Genomic DNA, 16,841 nt, shown 5'->3' on the forward strand with positions numbered 1-16,841 from the left:
TGGGTTAAAGCCTCTGCCTTGGGCTCAGGTCATGATCAAGCCCCAGCGGCATCGGACTCTCTGCTCAGCAGGGAGCCTGCTTCCTCCTCTCTCTCTGCCTGCCTCTCTGCCTACTTGTGATCTCTGTCAAATAAATAAAGACTTATTTAAAAAGTAAACTAAAAAAATAATAAAATGAGATATAGGATCCCCTCTCAGCCCAAACCACGGTACAGGAGAGTTGTGCAGATCAAGTTAGAGCACCAAACAGGAGAGTTTTAGGAAGTTTAAAAGTGACATAAAAATGCAAAGGGCAACTGCTTTCATCGTGTAATTCTGGTTGTTTTAAAGGACAGTTTTTTAAATCAGTGCTTTAGTGAAGTATCATAGATCTTTAGAAAGCTGAAAAGATCGTAAGTGTACGGGAAGATGAATTTTCACGAGATAAGTTCACACATGCCACCAGCAGCACCCAGATAAAAAATAAAAAGCCCCCTCATTATGAGCACTGCAGAGCCCCCCCACCCCACCCCAGTGTCCTCCTCGGGGCACACCCAGCCTGCTCCCTGGGAGAGCTACTGTTCACTGCCCCACTCTCTGTGGCTCGGTTTTTCTTCTTTTTATACCAGATATCTGCTCAAGTAGTTACTTTCAGTTTTTCAAATTCGCTGAACCAATTTTCTTTCCTGCCAATAGCACAAGGCAGTCTCCCTTGCCACATCCTTTCGCTCATACTTAGCAGTCCCCGTCTTTTTTCGATTCCTTTAGCTATCCTGCCGAATCATGTATCTCGTAGGAGTTTTAATTGGCATTGTCCTGAGGACTAATGAAGTAGAGTTTCATGTACTTATCGGTCTTTTGAATAACCTCTTTTATGAAGTGCCTGTTCAGCTCGTTTGCCTTTGTTCCCTTCTGATTATCAGATATCTTCTTACCACTTTGTAAGTTTTCTTTATCTTTATTTCTGGGACAAATTACATATATTAAATAGTTTGATGAGTGCATTCTCAAGTCGCATCTACTCTGATTTAAAGAGCAGCCCTAGGAGCCCCTTGACCAGCCCAGCATCCTAGTTCCTTATACATGATAAATACAGTCTTTGATTGGCCAGAGGTATTGCAAATCTACTCTCTAATGAAGGGTTGTCATTTTACTCTTCGAATGGTATCTTTTGATGGATACATTTTATCTTAATATATCCCTTTTAATCTTTTTTTTTCCTTTATGGTGAGCTTTAAAAAAAAAAAAATCTCTGTTTCCTCCAATACCATCACAATGTCCCCCTATGTTTTCTTCTAACAAAGCTGTTTGGTTGATGTTGGTAGTTATTTTACTTTTCCCACTTAGGTCTGTAATTCATCTGTTTATGATTTGGGGGTACATAAGAGATTAGGTGTCAGGAAGAGGTTTTGTTCTTGTTGCTGTTTTTACGTCAGTATCCAATGACCCAGTGACACTTACTGAACTCTGTCCCTGGATTTATCATCTATAATTACTTATTTCAAAGGTACCGTTTTCTGTGCGAGCCAGAGAAACACCATAGTTTGTTTTTGGGAGAAAACCTACTGTCTTACCTGATTTTCAAATGTACTGTATTATTACTCCGTTCTGTAGTTGAGAAAACAGAAACTTTGGAAGGACAAGCAATTAGCCGAAGGTTAAATAATGAGCACAGAGCTATGATTCAATACCCAATCTTGCCTGACTCCAAAGCCCATGTCTTGCCTTTTCTTCAGGCATCACGGTGACAGCATTCATTAGGACTATGGAGGGTGAGTAACCAGAGCGACGAGGGTATTAAGCTATAATCAACTGAGCTGTTTTAGTAACCGAGAGGAATATTTTTACCTGGAGCATTTATACAATGCAGTTACTTGTTCTTTGCCCTCAGTAACAATAATGGTTAAGGGTCAGTCATAACGGTCTTGCACTGCAAACCTCCTGGGAGCTTTGTGTTACTGATTCCAGCTCTGAAGACAAAACGTGCTGTGGGTGTTACCTTCCCCATTTGACGGATGAGGAAACTGAGAATCAAAGAGGTCAAGTGACTTATCCAAGGTCACACAGCAAGGTCAAATATCCAACAGCAAACAGCAGTAGACCAGGCTCCAGGCTTTATTTAACTAGCTGACTCCCACCCCCGTGATGGCTCTGTGTCCCTGCCCCACTCACTGATGGAGATAATCAGCATGGTGCTTCATGACTGGACTTAAATCCATTAGACCCGATCAGCCCCTTTTTACTTTCTAGCCTTTGGGCCTGCATTTCTCATTCTTCTGCCTGACTACTGCCAGGACCAATAAACTTTGCAGCCCTCCCCCTGCGAGCTGCCCGTGCTCTCAGCCTTTCTGTCAGCCCCAGACAGGCTTCCAGGTCCTTGCTTCACTTGCCTCCAACACAACCATGCCCCAGAGCAAAATGCTGGATTTGAATATGCAGCCGATGTTACCTGTCACCTCCTTCCAGACGCAGAACTGTGTAATTGCCAAAATTGTCTCATAATCCTCCCCGATTAAGTTCCTGACAACCTGATTTTAAAGACTCCCGCATTTTCACAGGGCTGTTTTCCCTCTTTTACCCTCTACCTCTGTCCTCTGTAAATCAGACCTATTACTTCTTCCATGATTCCAAACTAGAAGGCATCTTCATCATGACAAAGAGCTACTGAATTCTTCTCTTGGTCTTTCCTTCTTTATGACTTTGAGCCATTCGTTCCATTGAGACTCTGACATCATGTGAAGGACCCAGACAAGCAAGGAAAACAGGTTATTAAGGCAATGATGGAAACTCAATGAGGGGAATGCTTAAAAGCTTAATATTCATCTGGGGAAAATGAGGAACACAGAGTGGGTCTGATGACCAGTTAATTCCCTCGAGCACATCCTACAGTTGAGCCCTGAACATTCTGACATCATTGACACACTCATTTTTATCAGCACCCTGCTTTTAACACTCATGCACACTCACACACGCACATGTGCACACGCATACAAATGCACGCACATACGCGCGGGTGCACACGCATACAAATGCACACACGTATAGTCTCGCACACCACCACCAACAACCTGTGCATCACCAGAAGACTAGAAACAACTGTTTGCCTTCCGAGGCTAGTCTACCATCTACAGAGTGTAGATTTTCTGGAGGATCATGGATCAGACACCCATTACTGTGTCAAAGAAATGTCAAGGAAGAACCACAGGGCATAAATAAAAGAATAATTCAGAACTCCAATTTCATTTTTTCTTCATTTCCTCTCCCCCTTTAAATAAACACTCCTGGTAGGCAAACGGGAGTTATGGATTATAGTTTTCTATTTTAGCCTAGATCTCTTTCTCGCCTCTCTCCTTGGCACTCGGTTTGTGTGATCTTCCCTAAAATGCCACTGGCCCGGCACTACATTCCTGTCTTAGGCAAAACCTCCAATTAAAATCAGCGGGGAGTTTGCTTGAATTAGGAATCCCAGCCTGGGCTCCCAACCCGGATGGCTCTGAAAGGGAGGTGTGTGCCTTTGAAGGTCTGATGGGAAGCCCCGGGTGGCAGAGCCTCTGTCCTCCAAATGATGAGCGACTCCAGCTGTGTCTCTGGGAGACCTGTCAGGTCGCCAGGAAATCCTGGCTGAGGCAGAGAGGGAGGCCTGCGGGGGAGCATGGCCGGGAGCCTAGCCTCTCCTCCAGCCTGGGTCGTAGAGGGTAAGGAAAGCACAACGGGGATTGGAGGGAACCCTGGCTTTGGATCCAGACATCCCGAGCTCTGATCTGTACAACCATGCTGTGTAACCATGGGAAAGTCACAGTCCCTCTCTGGCCTTCAGTGTCCTCTCAGGAGAATGAAAATCACAAAGTCATCCTATCTCAGGGGGTTGATGTGAGGATAGGTGGAAAACAGCCACAACGTAGAAAGTACTCAGGAAACCGTGATTCTTCACCTAAGCCCCAAAGTCTCAATGTTCAAGTCTAAAGGTGAAGGGGCCAAACATTTCCCAGTCTTCTTCAGGAAGGTTTTCTGCTTCTGAGGTCCCCCTGCTGCATGTGGCCCTCGGAGGGAGCCCACCAATCGGGTTTCAAGGTTTTCCAGCTTTGGAAATAAAAATGCTGCTTGCTGCCCTCACCTCCTTCCGCCTCTCCTTCCTGCCCTCCGTGCCCCTTCCCGGCCCTCCCCTGATCAGAATGAATCGAAATCACATCCAACAGAAAGATGCTGATTTGGATGTATTGGAGTTCATCTTTGGCTGCAAATGGAAGAGGCTCTGGATCCCCAGGGAAAGAGGAAAACATTTAAAAACTTGGTCCTCTCTGGCTCGCACCGGCTGCCTTGCAGTGGGGCTGTGTCAGCCTTTTGTGCGACCCTCCCCTCTGGAGCCAGCCTATTAAGCCGCTCCTCTGTTCCCAGGGCTGAGGCAGGCTGTCACCAGCGAGCCTGGGAAATGGTATTTATAGATCACAGTCCCTCCTACCCTTGGTCCCCAGCCTCTCCCCGAGCACTTATCGGTGAGCTCCAATTATCTGTGAATGGACGAGAGGGAACCTGGCAGGTCCAGAGGAAGCGAGGGATGTGATAATAGGCCCTTCACACCCTCCAATTTTCAGTATTTTTCCATGATTTCAGTTTACTTCTCTTCTTGTGGCCTGTGTCCTTCTTGCCACATCGTTGTAATTTCCCGTTACGCAGCACAACGCGCGGTGGTGCTGGGGTTAGAGGGCGTGGGATGGGAGCATGGAGTGACTCTGTGGTTCTCGCTCCTCGAGAGCTCAGTGTCTCCATCTGTGACTCAGCTGCTCCCACGGGATGCTCGACAGCCTCCGGCACAATGCCTGCCGGACAGCGAGGGCTCCCAAGTTGTAAGCCGCCCAGTCCCTTGGCTGGTTGTGGGTGCTCTGCGCCGGGGAGCATCGCTACGTTTCTGAATATCCATGATCACTACCCAGAGCACTGGCTGGAGATGGAGAAGGTGTAGGAGCTTGGTCTGGGTAAAGTATATTCCTCATTACCAGCAGTTGCTTATGTCAAGAACAAACCCACAAAACACTGGAATGAGCTTGTCTTTCTGGTTTTGCTTTTCTCCACAAAAGGAAGGATGGAAACGCCAAAGACAGTTGGCTGGGCTTGGGAATCAGGGCTTTCACTAGCGACCCTGCTCCCCATCTCCAACACCCAGTCCCGGTGTCTAAGCAAAAGCCGAGTTGCCCTCAGGTGGCCCGCCCAGCATCCAGGTTCCCTGAGCCCGTGAGTTAGGACAAATGAAGGCTGAGCTGAACTTCTGCATGTCTGTGCTGCCGACTCTGACTTCATTCCCTCCTCTTTCCCTTCTCCAGTCACTTGCTCCTACCACTGTCCTGTCTGCCCATCTAGGTCGGGCTCCACGGTCGCCCCCACAGTCTCCAGCACCCAGGCGGGTTCTCCTCTTGCCATCCTTCCCCGTGCTCTACCTCCCTCTTCCTTGTTCCCTTTCCTCCTGCCCCCGAACCTCAGGCTCCCTGCCCCCCCCCCCCCCCCCGCACGCGGCCTCGTTCTAAGTCCTCTGGCTGGATCATTAATGCCTTCTTTGATATAGCCCACAACCTCATGATTATTCTGAGGTCAGGAGATGCAGGTGCCACGCAGCTCGCTGATGCGCCTCAGAGGCCCTCTGTCCCCAATCCCTCCTGTGCGACAGGCCTGGAATCCTAATTCGCCACTAGCCCCTTCGCTTGTGGCAGCATCACCGGGGACTTTCATCTTTTTCTCTCCCCCAACCAAGGATTCTGAGGGCTCGGCCACAATGAGGCATTGATTCAAGGAGTGGGGGCTGCGCGGCTGACAAAGGGTCCCAATGATAAGACACGAGAAAGGGGGCGCTCGATGGGGTTATAGAATGCCTCGCAGATGGGAACAGAGGAGCTCTAAATGGGGTACTGTCCTGTCACTTGGAGAGGGAGTGACAGGGGCAAGTGTGGGCCATTTGAAAGAGGCATTTTGGAATGACGCTCTCGTCAGATGGAACCGTGCAATCAGAGACGTGTGGCGGGCCCCTGCGGCTCACAAAAATATCCGATGACTCAGAGCCAATATTCAGTCAATGTTCTGGTTGGGGAGGTGGGAGCCACGGGGCTCATTGTTATTCCGGCTCCGTTTCCCGAAGGCTGGGCCCGCTGCTGTTCTCCAGGCTGTAATAGGATTGGTCTCGGAAAGCAGAGGCTGGGGACGCCTGGAGCCCTGTGGGTGGGCGGTATCGAGAACGAACACTGCAGCCCGGAGGGGAGAAAAGAGACGTCGGTTTTTTGGTTTTTTGGTGTGTTTTTTAAATGACAAATACAAGGAAAATATTAATTTTTGTGGTTCAGTCATTCAGCAAGCATTCATCCATGCCGCAAACAGTGGGAGAGCCGTGCTGGGGGCTGAATCACTCAGGGGAGGACGAGTGTCTCCCTTTCAGGCCTTCCAGCCCCGAGGGGAAGCGGACAGGGAGAGCAGGTGTCTCCCCACCGGGCTCAGAACGCCGGGAGGGAGGTTTCACTGCCAGGGGCGGGTGGTTCCATGGGTTTAAAAGGCAGAGCAGCTTCAAGGAGCACGCTAATTATTCCTCCATTTTCTCTCAGCTGATAAGCAACTCATTTAAAGCAGAGAGTTCTGGGAAGCCGTGTCAACGCTATCCACTTTCAAATGTCCCATGGAATAAAATGGTTTCCCTCAAACTCCAGGGAGAGAGTGAAATCCCTGAGAGTGTCTCAGTGCCTTCAAAGGGATAGCTTATTCTCTGGGATAAGAATGATTATTATTATTATTACCTGTTTAATAATTGAGCTATGCCAGTCTGTGCTGGATGCTTTAAATATCATCTCACACGGTCCCCCCCACCCCACCCCACCGCTGCCGAAGGTGGGCTTCATCATGCTTATTTCAGGTGTGGATACTGAGGCTCAGAGACAAGAAGTGACTTGTCCCTGGTTACAGGACTGAGCTTTGAACTCGCTTCTGCTTGGGCCAATGCACCGGCACGTCACTCTCAGCCTCTCCTGCCCCCCTCTCGGCACACAGGCTTGGTGGCTGTGGCTCCAGGGTGCAGGCAGTACGGTTGAGGTTTTGCTGACCTCTCCTGCCCCAGGCAGTCCGATGCAGGAGGGCTTCTCTTCCCAGGCTCCTAAAATGGAGATCATGAGCCACGGCCATCGCTGCCATCACCGTCGTCATCAACATTACCACAGCGCATTGTGGCCTGAAGACAGCCTTTCTTGACTCTTGCTTGACACAGATTTCAAAACAAAACCAAACAAACGAATAGCAATGAGCCAGGAGACTTGCCCACTCACTCACTGTATGGCTTTGGGAACTTCACGTCACCTCTGAGCTTTTCTCACCATATCTGTAAAATGGAGCTGAGAGTCCCTTTGCAGGAATAGTAAGAATTAACTTTTATGGAGTCCTTAATACCAGACAGGTTTGGGGAGAAGGCTTGGCATAAAAATTCATGTCCTCCTCACCACAGCCCTACATGGTAGTGACAATTAGGGAGGTGAACGAAAACGCCCAGCACCGCCTCAGCTCCTGAGCGGAGAAGCCGGGACTTGAAGTAATCTCTGACTGACCTCAAGTCCCAAGCTATTTTCAGGGTATTGTTGTGAGGCTCAAGAGAGAGAATGGAAGTGGATGTGCCCTGTGCAGGGTAAAAAGTACCAGACACATGTAAGGGATTCTTTGTAGCATGGAAGATGGCCAAGAGATGACTCGCACAGAAATGAGGAAAGATGAGAGGCCACTAAGCTGACCGCCTTCCATATTTTTCCCTATTCTGCTGCTGCTTTTTATCTGATCTAGTATCTATCTTCACTGGAACGTTTCAGTGGTGGGAACCGGGGGACAGGCTTAGGTAGAGTTTGTAAAAGTGCTGAGGGACCGTGAGGAAGGGAGAACCTAGAGACCCGTGCTGTGATGCGAGTCCCACTGAACTGAGAGTTTGGAGCTCGGGGGCAGAAGGGGGCGAGGACATCTTTCTTACGTGTGAGGATCATGTAAGATCATCAATATGGAAGCACCAGGTGATCTCTAGAGTAACACAGACTATAATTTGTTTTTATTCCAAGTTGTCGGATGTCAGTTACCTCGTGGGCAGAATCTGGGAAGGGGGCTGAAACTCGTGATGCCTGTCAAACACACGAACCCCTGAGTTCTTCTCTGGGGCTGATTTTTGCGCTCTGTTTTGATCTGGCAAGGGTGTTTTGAGGTCGGACACTCTCATTTCCTGGATCCAACTCCTTTGGGGCTACTGTATAGCAGAATCCTGGAGCTGGAGGGACCCCAAAGAACACTTACTCCAGTCCACCCCTGGTGGCTAACAGTCTCCATTTTCTTCTATCCCCCAGGACAATTCAGCAGTGGCTCGCGAGGGTCCAGTCGCTTCTCTACTGCAACGAGAACGGGTTTTGGGGAACCTTCCTGGAGAGCCAGAGGAGCTGCGTGTGCCACGGCAGCACCACGCTGTGCCAGCGCCCCATCCCCTGCATCATAGGCGGGAACAACAGCTGCGCCATGTGCAGCCTGGCCAACATCTCGCTCTGCGGCTCCTGCAACAAGGGCTACAAGCTGTACCGCGGCCGCTGCGAACCCCAGAACGTGGACTCGGAGCGGAGCGAGCAGTTCATCAGCTTCGAGACCGACCTGGACTTCCAGGACCTGGAGCTGAAGTACCTGTTGCAGAAGATGGACTCGCGCCTCTACGTCCACACCACCTTCATCAGCAACGAGATCCGCCTCGACACGTTCTTCGATCCGCGGTGGCGCAAGCGCATGTCCCTCACGCTCAAGAGCAACAAGAACCGCATGGACTTCATCCACATGGTGATCGGCATGTCCATGCGCATCTGCCAGATGCGCAACAGCAGCCTGGACCCCATGTTCTTTGTCTACGTCAACCCCTTCAGCGGGAGCCACTCCGAGGGCTGGAACATGCCCTTCGGGGAATTCGGCTACCCGCGCTGGGAGAAGATTCGTCTCCAGAACAGCCAGTGCTACAACTGGACTCTCTTGCTGGGCAATCGGTGGAAAACGTTTTTCGAGACGGTCCACATCTACCTACGTAGTCGGACTCGGCTACCCACCCTCCTGCGAAACGAGACTGGCCAGGGCCCCGTGGACCTGTCCGACCCCTCCAAGAGGCAGTTCTACATCAAGATCTCGGATGTGCAGGTGTTTGGGTACAGCCTGCGGTTCAACGCCGACCTCCTTCGCAGCGCCGTGCAGCAGGTCAACCAGTCCTACACGCAAGGTGGCCAGTTCTATTCCTCTTCGTCTGTGATGCTCCTCTTGTTGGATATTCGGGACCGAATTAATCGCCTGGCCCCTCCTGTGGCCCCAGGGAAGCCCCAGCTGGACTTGTTCTCCTGTATGCTGAAGCACCGGCTGAAACTGACCAACAGCGAGATCATCAGGGTCAACCACGCCTTGGACCTCTACAACACCGAGATCCTCAAACAGTCGGACCAGATGACAGCCAAGCTCTGTTAACCTGAGACTCCTTGCCGTGGGCTTTCCCTTTTGTTGTACAAACGTAACAGAACAAAGCAAAGCAGAACAAAACACAAGTTTGTAAAATGTAATTAATATTCAAAGAAAAGGAGGAAGAGTCTTCATTCGTTGGAAACGAAAACGTTCTAGCAACTGTATAAAACCGTCGGGCATGTTTGTTATCTCTATACTCTGTCATGAGGAAGGGTCTCAGACTTTGGAGGAGCTTGGAGGGGTTGCTTCTTAGGCCTCAGGTGCTGTATTGTGGGGGGAGAAGGGGAGAGCATATGCAATGAATTGCCAAGATCTCTGCTGTGCAGGTGCTAAGATTAAACGCTAAAAAGAAAGAGAGATATATGTAATGTACAACCGACACTGCCATTTTTCCTTGTGGGAGGAAATGGACATAGATAAAGATATTTCTTGGGTTATGATTTCTTCCCTCTCTATGCCTAATTCCTTGTGGTTCTTTTGACTCATTCTTACACAGGGGTGGGGATGCGATGACCGTGCTATCTTACCCACTCTGAATAAACTGAAGCTGGCTGAAGCAGGACAGTAAGGGGGTTTGCAGGGAAGAAACAGATACATCATCACAGGGTGTGAAAACAATAAGGGCCCTCAGTTATCTACTGTCACACTCCTTGATTTAGTTTGTGAAATAGGCACAGAGAGAAAATGGCATGCCCGTGGCCACACATAGCTACGGCCTGAATAAGGATTTGAACTCTGCCTTCTGACCCCCTTGGCAGCGCTCCTCCTTCTAAATCACACCAGCCACTTTGTGGTTTTTCCTCCAGCTACACTGCCAAGGGATGACGTATTTTTCCGTCTCAGGTTGTTCTGATAGCTTTTTTTCTTTCAATTAAAAAACCCCTTTCACCTTTCTCTAAAAAGAAATGGTCTCAGATTTCCTAGAAGTCCTTTGCATATTAAAATTTTGTTTAAATAAAAATCAGTAACCACAATAAACTAAAATGGGGTCAGTTCTAACATTGCATTGCTCTACCAGGCAGACTTCCCCAAGTAAGTATGGGAAAAAAATGATCCTTTGATAAACTCAGAACGAACACACACACACACACACACACACACACACACACACACACAGCATGTACACACAAATTATAACATTGCCATTTCCTTGGTATCTATGAAGGTGAGAGGCCTTGTTTTGGGACTTCATAGTTAAATTGAAAGGAGAAACTCAAGAAAGAAAAGTCATTTCAGAGCACTCCTGTAGAGGATTTGGGCAGATACCACTTCTTAGCCTTCAAGATCTCTACGTTTATCTTTTTGGTGAGTTGGTGCTTGCTAGAGGTGCTTCTGAACATCCCAATCTTCGTTTCTGTATTGTCAGAGAAATAGGATCACCAATTTCAGGGTCAAGAGAAGAAAATGGAATTCCTCTGGTTTAAACTTCTGCCCAGTCCAAATCTCCTTCTCACCGTCTTAGGGAGATCACCGCCATTTACCGGCTTGACCATTCCAACGACAGGAAGCTAATTAGCTCTTCCAAGTTCCTTGAATTCCTCTTCTGCTATAAAACAAATCTAGTTATTAGATTGTTCTTCCATACCTTGGTCAGCCTTTGCATACCTTCCACTCCTTGGCTTCAGTTTTGGAATGTGAATTTCTCTCTCAAGTTAATGCTCTCCTGGATACAATACAAAGACCTATCTCAGGGGTCACCACAGTCTGTGATAATATGACTCAAAGATTACACCATCCCTAATATAGTTTAGAAGTAAAGAATTACCTAGTGTGTGTTTATGTATGTGTGTGTGTGTTGGCGGTGAGTTGGGAGGATTAAGTCTTTTTTGGGGGGGTAGTGCTAAATTCCAACTTTAATTGTTCCCGTTTTTAGCATGAATTAGCATATATTCTGATAATGACATTAACAGTAACTTGCATTTCACATGCACACAGGTTTTTGGACCTCAGCTTTTGAGGATTCATTGTTCATTTAGACTAGAAATCCTTTCATGTCAGAGATCACATCGCAAATATTCATCAAGCATAAGATTTTGCAGAGGGTCAGCAAAGCATCAAACATCTCTTCAATGCCTATTAGATGAATGGGGTATGTCAGAGAAACAAAAATTTGTAAGGACATGGTCTGTACTTTTGTGCCACTCACAAATTAATGAAAAATACAGACATATGAGTCAAATTGAAAAAATAAACAATAATTACAGTACACCATGATGAGTGCTATCGTGGGGTCAGGCACATGGAGAGAAACTCTGGAAAAGTTATTTTCTCTCTTCATGGGGTTGGCCAAAGCTTTACGTGGGCATGTTTATTCTGAGTGCTGAAGTGAATCAGAGTTGGGCAAATAGCAAGAAGAAGAAGGGCCAAAGGAAGAGAAAATGCAAAATATTTATACAAAGGATAAATATACATGGTACATTTGAGGGTCAGTTAACAGCTTTAAAACTGTGGTTTTAAATGGGAAGCCTAACAAGGGCAGTGAGGATTTTAAGTCTGTATGAAAAGTGGAAATAATGACTTGCTAAATGAATTTAAGACTGACCACCTCTCAGTGGCCTCTCTTCCTTTTTTCCTTTCATCTCTACCTTCCAAGCACTTCAAGAACTCACGCTATAGGAACCCCTGTACTTGCACTTAACAGATCGCTAGGCGATCTTCAGAGGCATTATGCTACTTAATCCTTATCACAATTCTGTTAGGGCCTTCCACCTGAGTTCTTTCCCAGACTTCACCAGTTGTATGTGCAGGAAAATCCTCTTCCCTTCACCTTGAAAATACTAACTGCATCACTTCATATTTCAAAGCGAACACAGCAATGTCCAATGATTGGAAAGGTCAGGAAAATAGAGAAATTTTCAAAGAGAGAGAAAGATTCAGACATCAAAATATTTACTCAAAGGCAAAAGAAAAATACTTTGCTATATAAAAGGACACAAAGTTCTGTGGATTTTCCAGTGTCTCCTGCTTGGGTCTGGCCCTTTGAGCTAACAAGGTTCCTCTCCAGCTGAGAGGAAGAGAAGCTTGAAGCCTTCAACTGAGATTTTAATTCAATTAGTGTCTTACCAATTTGATGCAGCAACCAAGGACCTATGGTGTCTGATTAATATGCTGATGCTAAGGCAAAAGAGTGAACAGAATGCCCATTTGGATAAGGCCTGGCAGCAAAGCGTGGCATTGCCATGGAAACTGCAGAAAGCCATTAATTAGCTATCAAATAAAATCATTGGAAAATTCTGGACTCTGGCATATCTGTCCCCTTCAAAGAGGAGGGCAAGAAGAGGTCATACTAACAGTAAGGCTCCCTTCAATGATTAAAATCGTAGTTGTACAGAGACTGCATGTCACAAAGTGGAAGAATGATTGGGAAGTAAAACAAATGGACATAATGAAAGAAAAGAGGCTTTGGGATTATTCAAACCCAAGAATATAATTTTTAATGTAAAAGTATCTTGTTGGGTTTCTTATGCTGATAAAGTTACCTCAGTGACAAACATTTTCTCCTAGTTTCTCTTCTGTGGAAAGAAAGGGCAAATAATACGGATCCACTACATGGTGATAAGTGATCAGGGGGAGGAATCATAGAGTCAGAGAGTGTGGAGTGATTAACCCATAAAATAATAGATAGTTTGTAAAATGTTCACATTTTTAAAAATTAAAATTAAAAAACTAAATTAAAAAGGCAGAAAAGGAGAAAAAAGAATTAAAATAGCTAGCTACATAGATATAATAACAAAATTTACTATACAGATAATCACAATAAATGTAATTGGACAAAACCGGTGAGTAGAAAGATAGGTGATCAGACTACACATAAGTTTTAAAAAGTAAAGGGAAAAAAGGTTTCAAAATAAAAGGATAAAAATATGCTAGACAAATATTAACTAAAAAGAAGCTGATGCCACACTGTTAATAACAGTCAAAAAGACTTTAAGGCAAAATACATTATTAGTGTTAAAGGTCAGTTTAACAAAGAAAGACGAGTGTGGACACATACAACCATATACTCAGAATGCAAAAGGGGTCAATAAAGAACTAAAATTTCAACCTTTAGAGATGAAGAATTATACCTAAAGTTATTCTATAAGTTTTCAGTAATAACCATGATTACAGTTCCCTGTCCATTATCACCAAGTGAATGGTTGTGTAGCACAACCTCCTATCCAAGAGAAGAATCAAGAAATAGCCCCATTACATTTAAACTAATAGGATATACAAACTGACACATAATGTTCTTGATAGATATACACACATATGTTATATACTATATGATATATATAGTGTGTGTGTGTATATATATATATATATATATACATACTATAGCATACCATTATATTACATTATAATATATATTTCTTATTAAGTCACCACCATCTTATATATGGGGATTTTTTCAATTGAGGATCAACTCAAATCCTTGGATGGTTTTAAGGAGCTCAGGTTGAGTGCAGATCACTCTCTTCCTGGAAACCGAGTATTAGTGGTTCCTGCCCCATCAACCCTAAGAAACTAAAAGGAACTCTTCTTTCTCTCCAAATCATTAACAGGGCTTGCAGTTACAAATAAGGTCACTCTTTGATTTTCTATATCAGATCTAATTGTAAGCATTCTGAATCAAGACATATGGTACACGTTCTGTCCATTTCAGTTCAGAATCTTCATTCCTTTTGAATAGAGTCACAAATCAAAATGAATGGAAGGAAAAGAACGGCACAGATTTGAATTAATGGACAGGAAATCACCTCAAAAGTCAAAGAACTAATTTGAGGGGAATTATAGATCTCTGAGAAATGTGAAAGCTCTGGGCTCTTTCTAATAAAAATGTACATCAGATATACTTTTGAATTATGTTTCATAGATCCCTTGATGACCTTTCTTGGACATTCTGGAAGACTGCAAACCTTCAATAAGTACCTCAGATCTAGGCTAAACTTTCTATTTTACAAAATTTAAGCTTCAGCTTTTGGAGATGAGGAGTCATACTCAAAGTGATTCTACAGGTTTGGAACCCTTAGCATGAGTTTAGTTCCCTTTTCACTATCTCAAGTATGTTGGCCTAGGATCAAATATGAAGATAATGTAGCTTATACTGCAGAATTCTGCCCTCAGGGAAGGCAGTTGTTTGCTTGTTTGTTTTTTATTTTATTTATTTGTCAGAGAGAGAGGGAGCAGCAGGGAGAGGGAGAAGGGCTCCCCACTGAGTAAGGAGCTCCATTCCAGGACCCTAGGATCATGACCTGAGCTAAAGGCTTATGCTTACCCACTCACTGAGCCACCCAAGTATCCCAGAAGACAGGTTTGTTGGTTTCGTTTTTGGGGTTTTTTTGTTGTTGTTGTTTTGTTGTTTTTTGTTTGTTTGTTTGTTTGTTTTAGATTTTATTGATTTATTTGAGAGAGAGAGAAGGAGAGGAAGTACAAGCAAGGGGAAAGGCAGAGCGAAAAGCAGACTTCCTGCTAAGCAGGGAACCCTATGTGAGGCTCCATCTCAAGCCCCTAAGATCATGACCTGAGTCAAAGACAGACACTCACCTGACTGAGCCACCCAGGCACTTCAAGGAAGGCCTTTTTTAATATAAAGAAACATCTTGAGGAAAATGGCAGCTATGGTCACTTTAATAAAACCCAATATATACTAAATTCCAAACGTATTAAGTAGATATATTCTCTATAAGTACTAACTTAAAGAAAGAGGCCTCTAAGCTGGAAAACAATGACTGTAGTTGAAGGATATGGAGGGTGCTTTGATAAATCTGACGTCATCAGAGGATAAAGAGTCTTGTCCACCGAACCTAGTATGAGGGTACATGAAGTTTGAAGGAGAAGATGTTTGTCTAAGTAGATTCTGTCTGCTATAATAAAAAATACCATAGGTTGGGTGGCTTAGACAACAAACATTGATTTCCCACAAATCCAGAAGTCCAAGATCAAGGCACTGGCAGGATTGGTGTTGGTGAGAATCCACTTCCTGGTTCACAGAAGGTTGTCACCCTACTGTGCTTTCATATAGCAGAAGAGGCAAGAGTGCTCTGAGGTCTTTTATAGGGGCATTAATCTCATTTATGAGAGCTTCACTCCCATGACCTAAGCACCTCCCTACCTCCTAGTACCACCACCTCTGAAGTTAGAATTTCACATAGGAATTTTGGGGGGAGTATAAAGGAAGACACAAAAATTTAGTCTGTAACAGTGTTAAATCAGTAAAAGGAAAAAAAACTCCATTAAATAACTTGAAATAAACAAATGAGCTTCATGAATCACAAATTGAGTTGCTCTCTAAGTATCTACCTCCATTCTTTGGAGGTAGATACTTTCAACCAATTTCCTTGGTTGAAAGGTGTCCTCAAATCTGCATTGACTCCACCAATTTTTCCAATATTTCCCTAAGAATGAAAGAGGAGCCTCTCCATAATCAAGGTCTTACGGTGTTGAGAAAACTTCTAAATGGAGCCTTATAGTCCATGAAGAAAATGGCTTTGATAAAAAATTAAATGAAAGCTTCAGAGCTGACAATAGGACAAAGGATGGACACGGACGCTGCAGGAATACATGTCAGTGTTGATGTCATCTGCGGTGGCTATAGTCTCTGTCAAGTGACCCCTGCAAGCCTTAACCAGGGACCAGCAATTGGTTTGACTTTGCCCCAGGCCTGTGCAAGTGAGGAAATTCTAATGTCTTATAAATTAGAGGATGATTATAAACACTGCCAAGGGATTGTTAATTATATGGTGTTAATTGTATAACACACAATTATAAATTAATAATAATGTCACCTGATCTTTTGTTGGTGTTCAACAGGATGCTGAGCTTAAATCCTGGGAGTTGGGTTTTCCTGAATTATTAGGCACCGACAGAACGAGGATTAGAACTCAAATTTCCCAATTCCCAGATTAGTGATGAACCATTACACTCAACGTTATTGCTGACATGAGAATGTAACTGGCAGTGAGTGCTGTGGCTGAGAACACAGACCAGAAGACACGGAGCGGGAAACAGTGATTAGAGCTCAGCCACTCACTACCTATGCAACTTGACTGAGATATTTAACCTCTCTCTGCTTCAATTTCTTCTGTAAAAATGGGGTTCTTAATAGGTCCTTTCTAATAAGGTCGTTATGAGAATCAAGTACATTTAAAGAGCCTACAAGAATGATTGGCATAGAGGATGCCTATCTATTTGGTACATAAGTGACATAAATAAAAATATAATTTAGATAGATATGCAAATTAATAATCTGCATAATGGCTAAAATCAATTGAGCTTATTTTACCAGCCAAGCACTAGAGTAAGAATTTGGAGCCAGCTATCTCACTTAACTTCATGGCAAATCAATGAGGTGGATCCAATTTTCCCTTCCGTTTACATACGAAGAGACTGAGTCTCTGGAAGAT

At 44.9% G+C, this 16,841-nt stretch overlaps 1 protein-coding gene across 2 annotated transcripts in view; it reads left to right on the forward strand.

Moving 5' to 3' along the window:
* The window catches only part of BRINP1 (BMP/retinoic acid inducible neural specific 1), a 171,567-nt gene extending 161,671 nt beyond the window's left edge, over window positions 1-9,896 (forward strand). For both annotated transcript variants that reach the window (XM_046021693.1, XM_046021692.1), the window contains one exon: window positions 8,322-9,896. In XM_046021693.1, the coding sequence (XP_045877649.1) occupies window positions 8,322-9,462 (1,141 nt within the window). In that variant the 3' untranslated portion in view covers window positions 9,463-9,896. The remainder of the gene's footprint in view (window positions 1-8,321) is intronic.
* The last annotated feature ends 6,945 nt before the right edge of the window (window positions 9,897-16,841 follow it).

Source organism: Meles meles, chromosome 11, assembly GCF_922984935.1.
Source record: "Meles meles chromosome 11, mMelMel3.1 paternal haplotype, whole genome shotgun sequence".
Taxonomy (NCBI): domain Eukaryota; kingdom Metazoa; phylum Chordata; class Mammalia; order Carnivora; family Mustelidae; genus Meles; species Meles meles.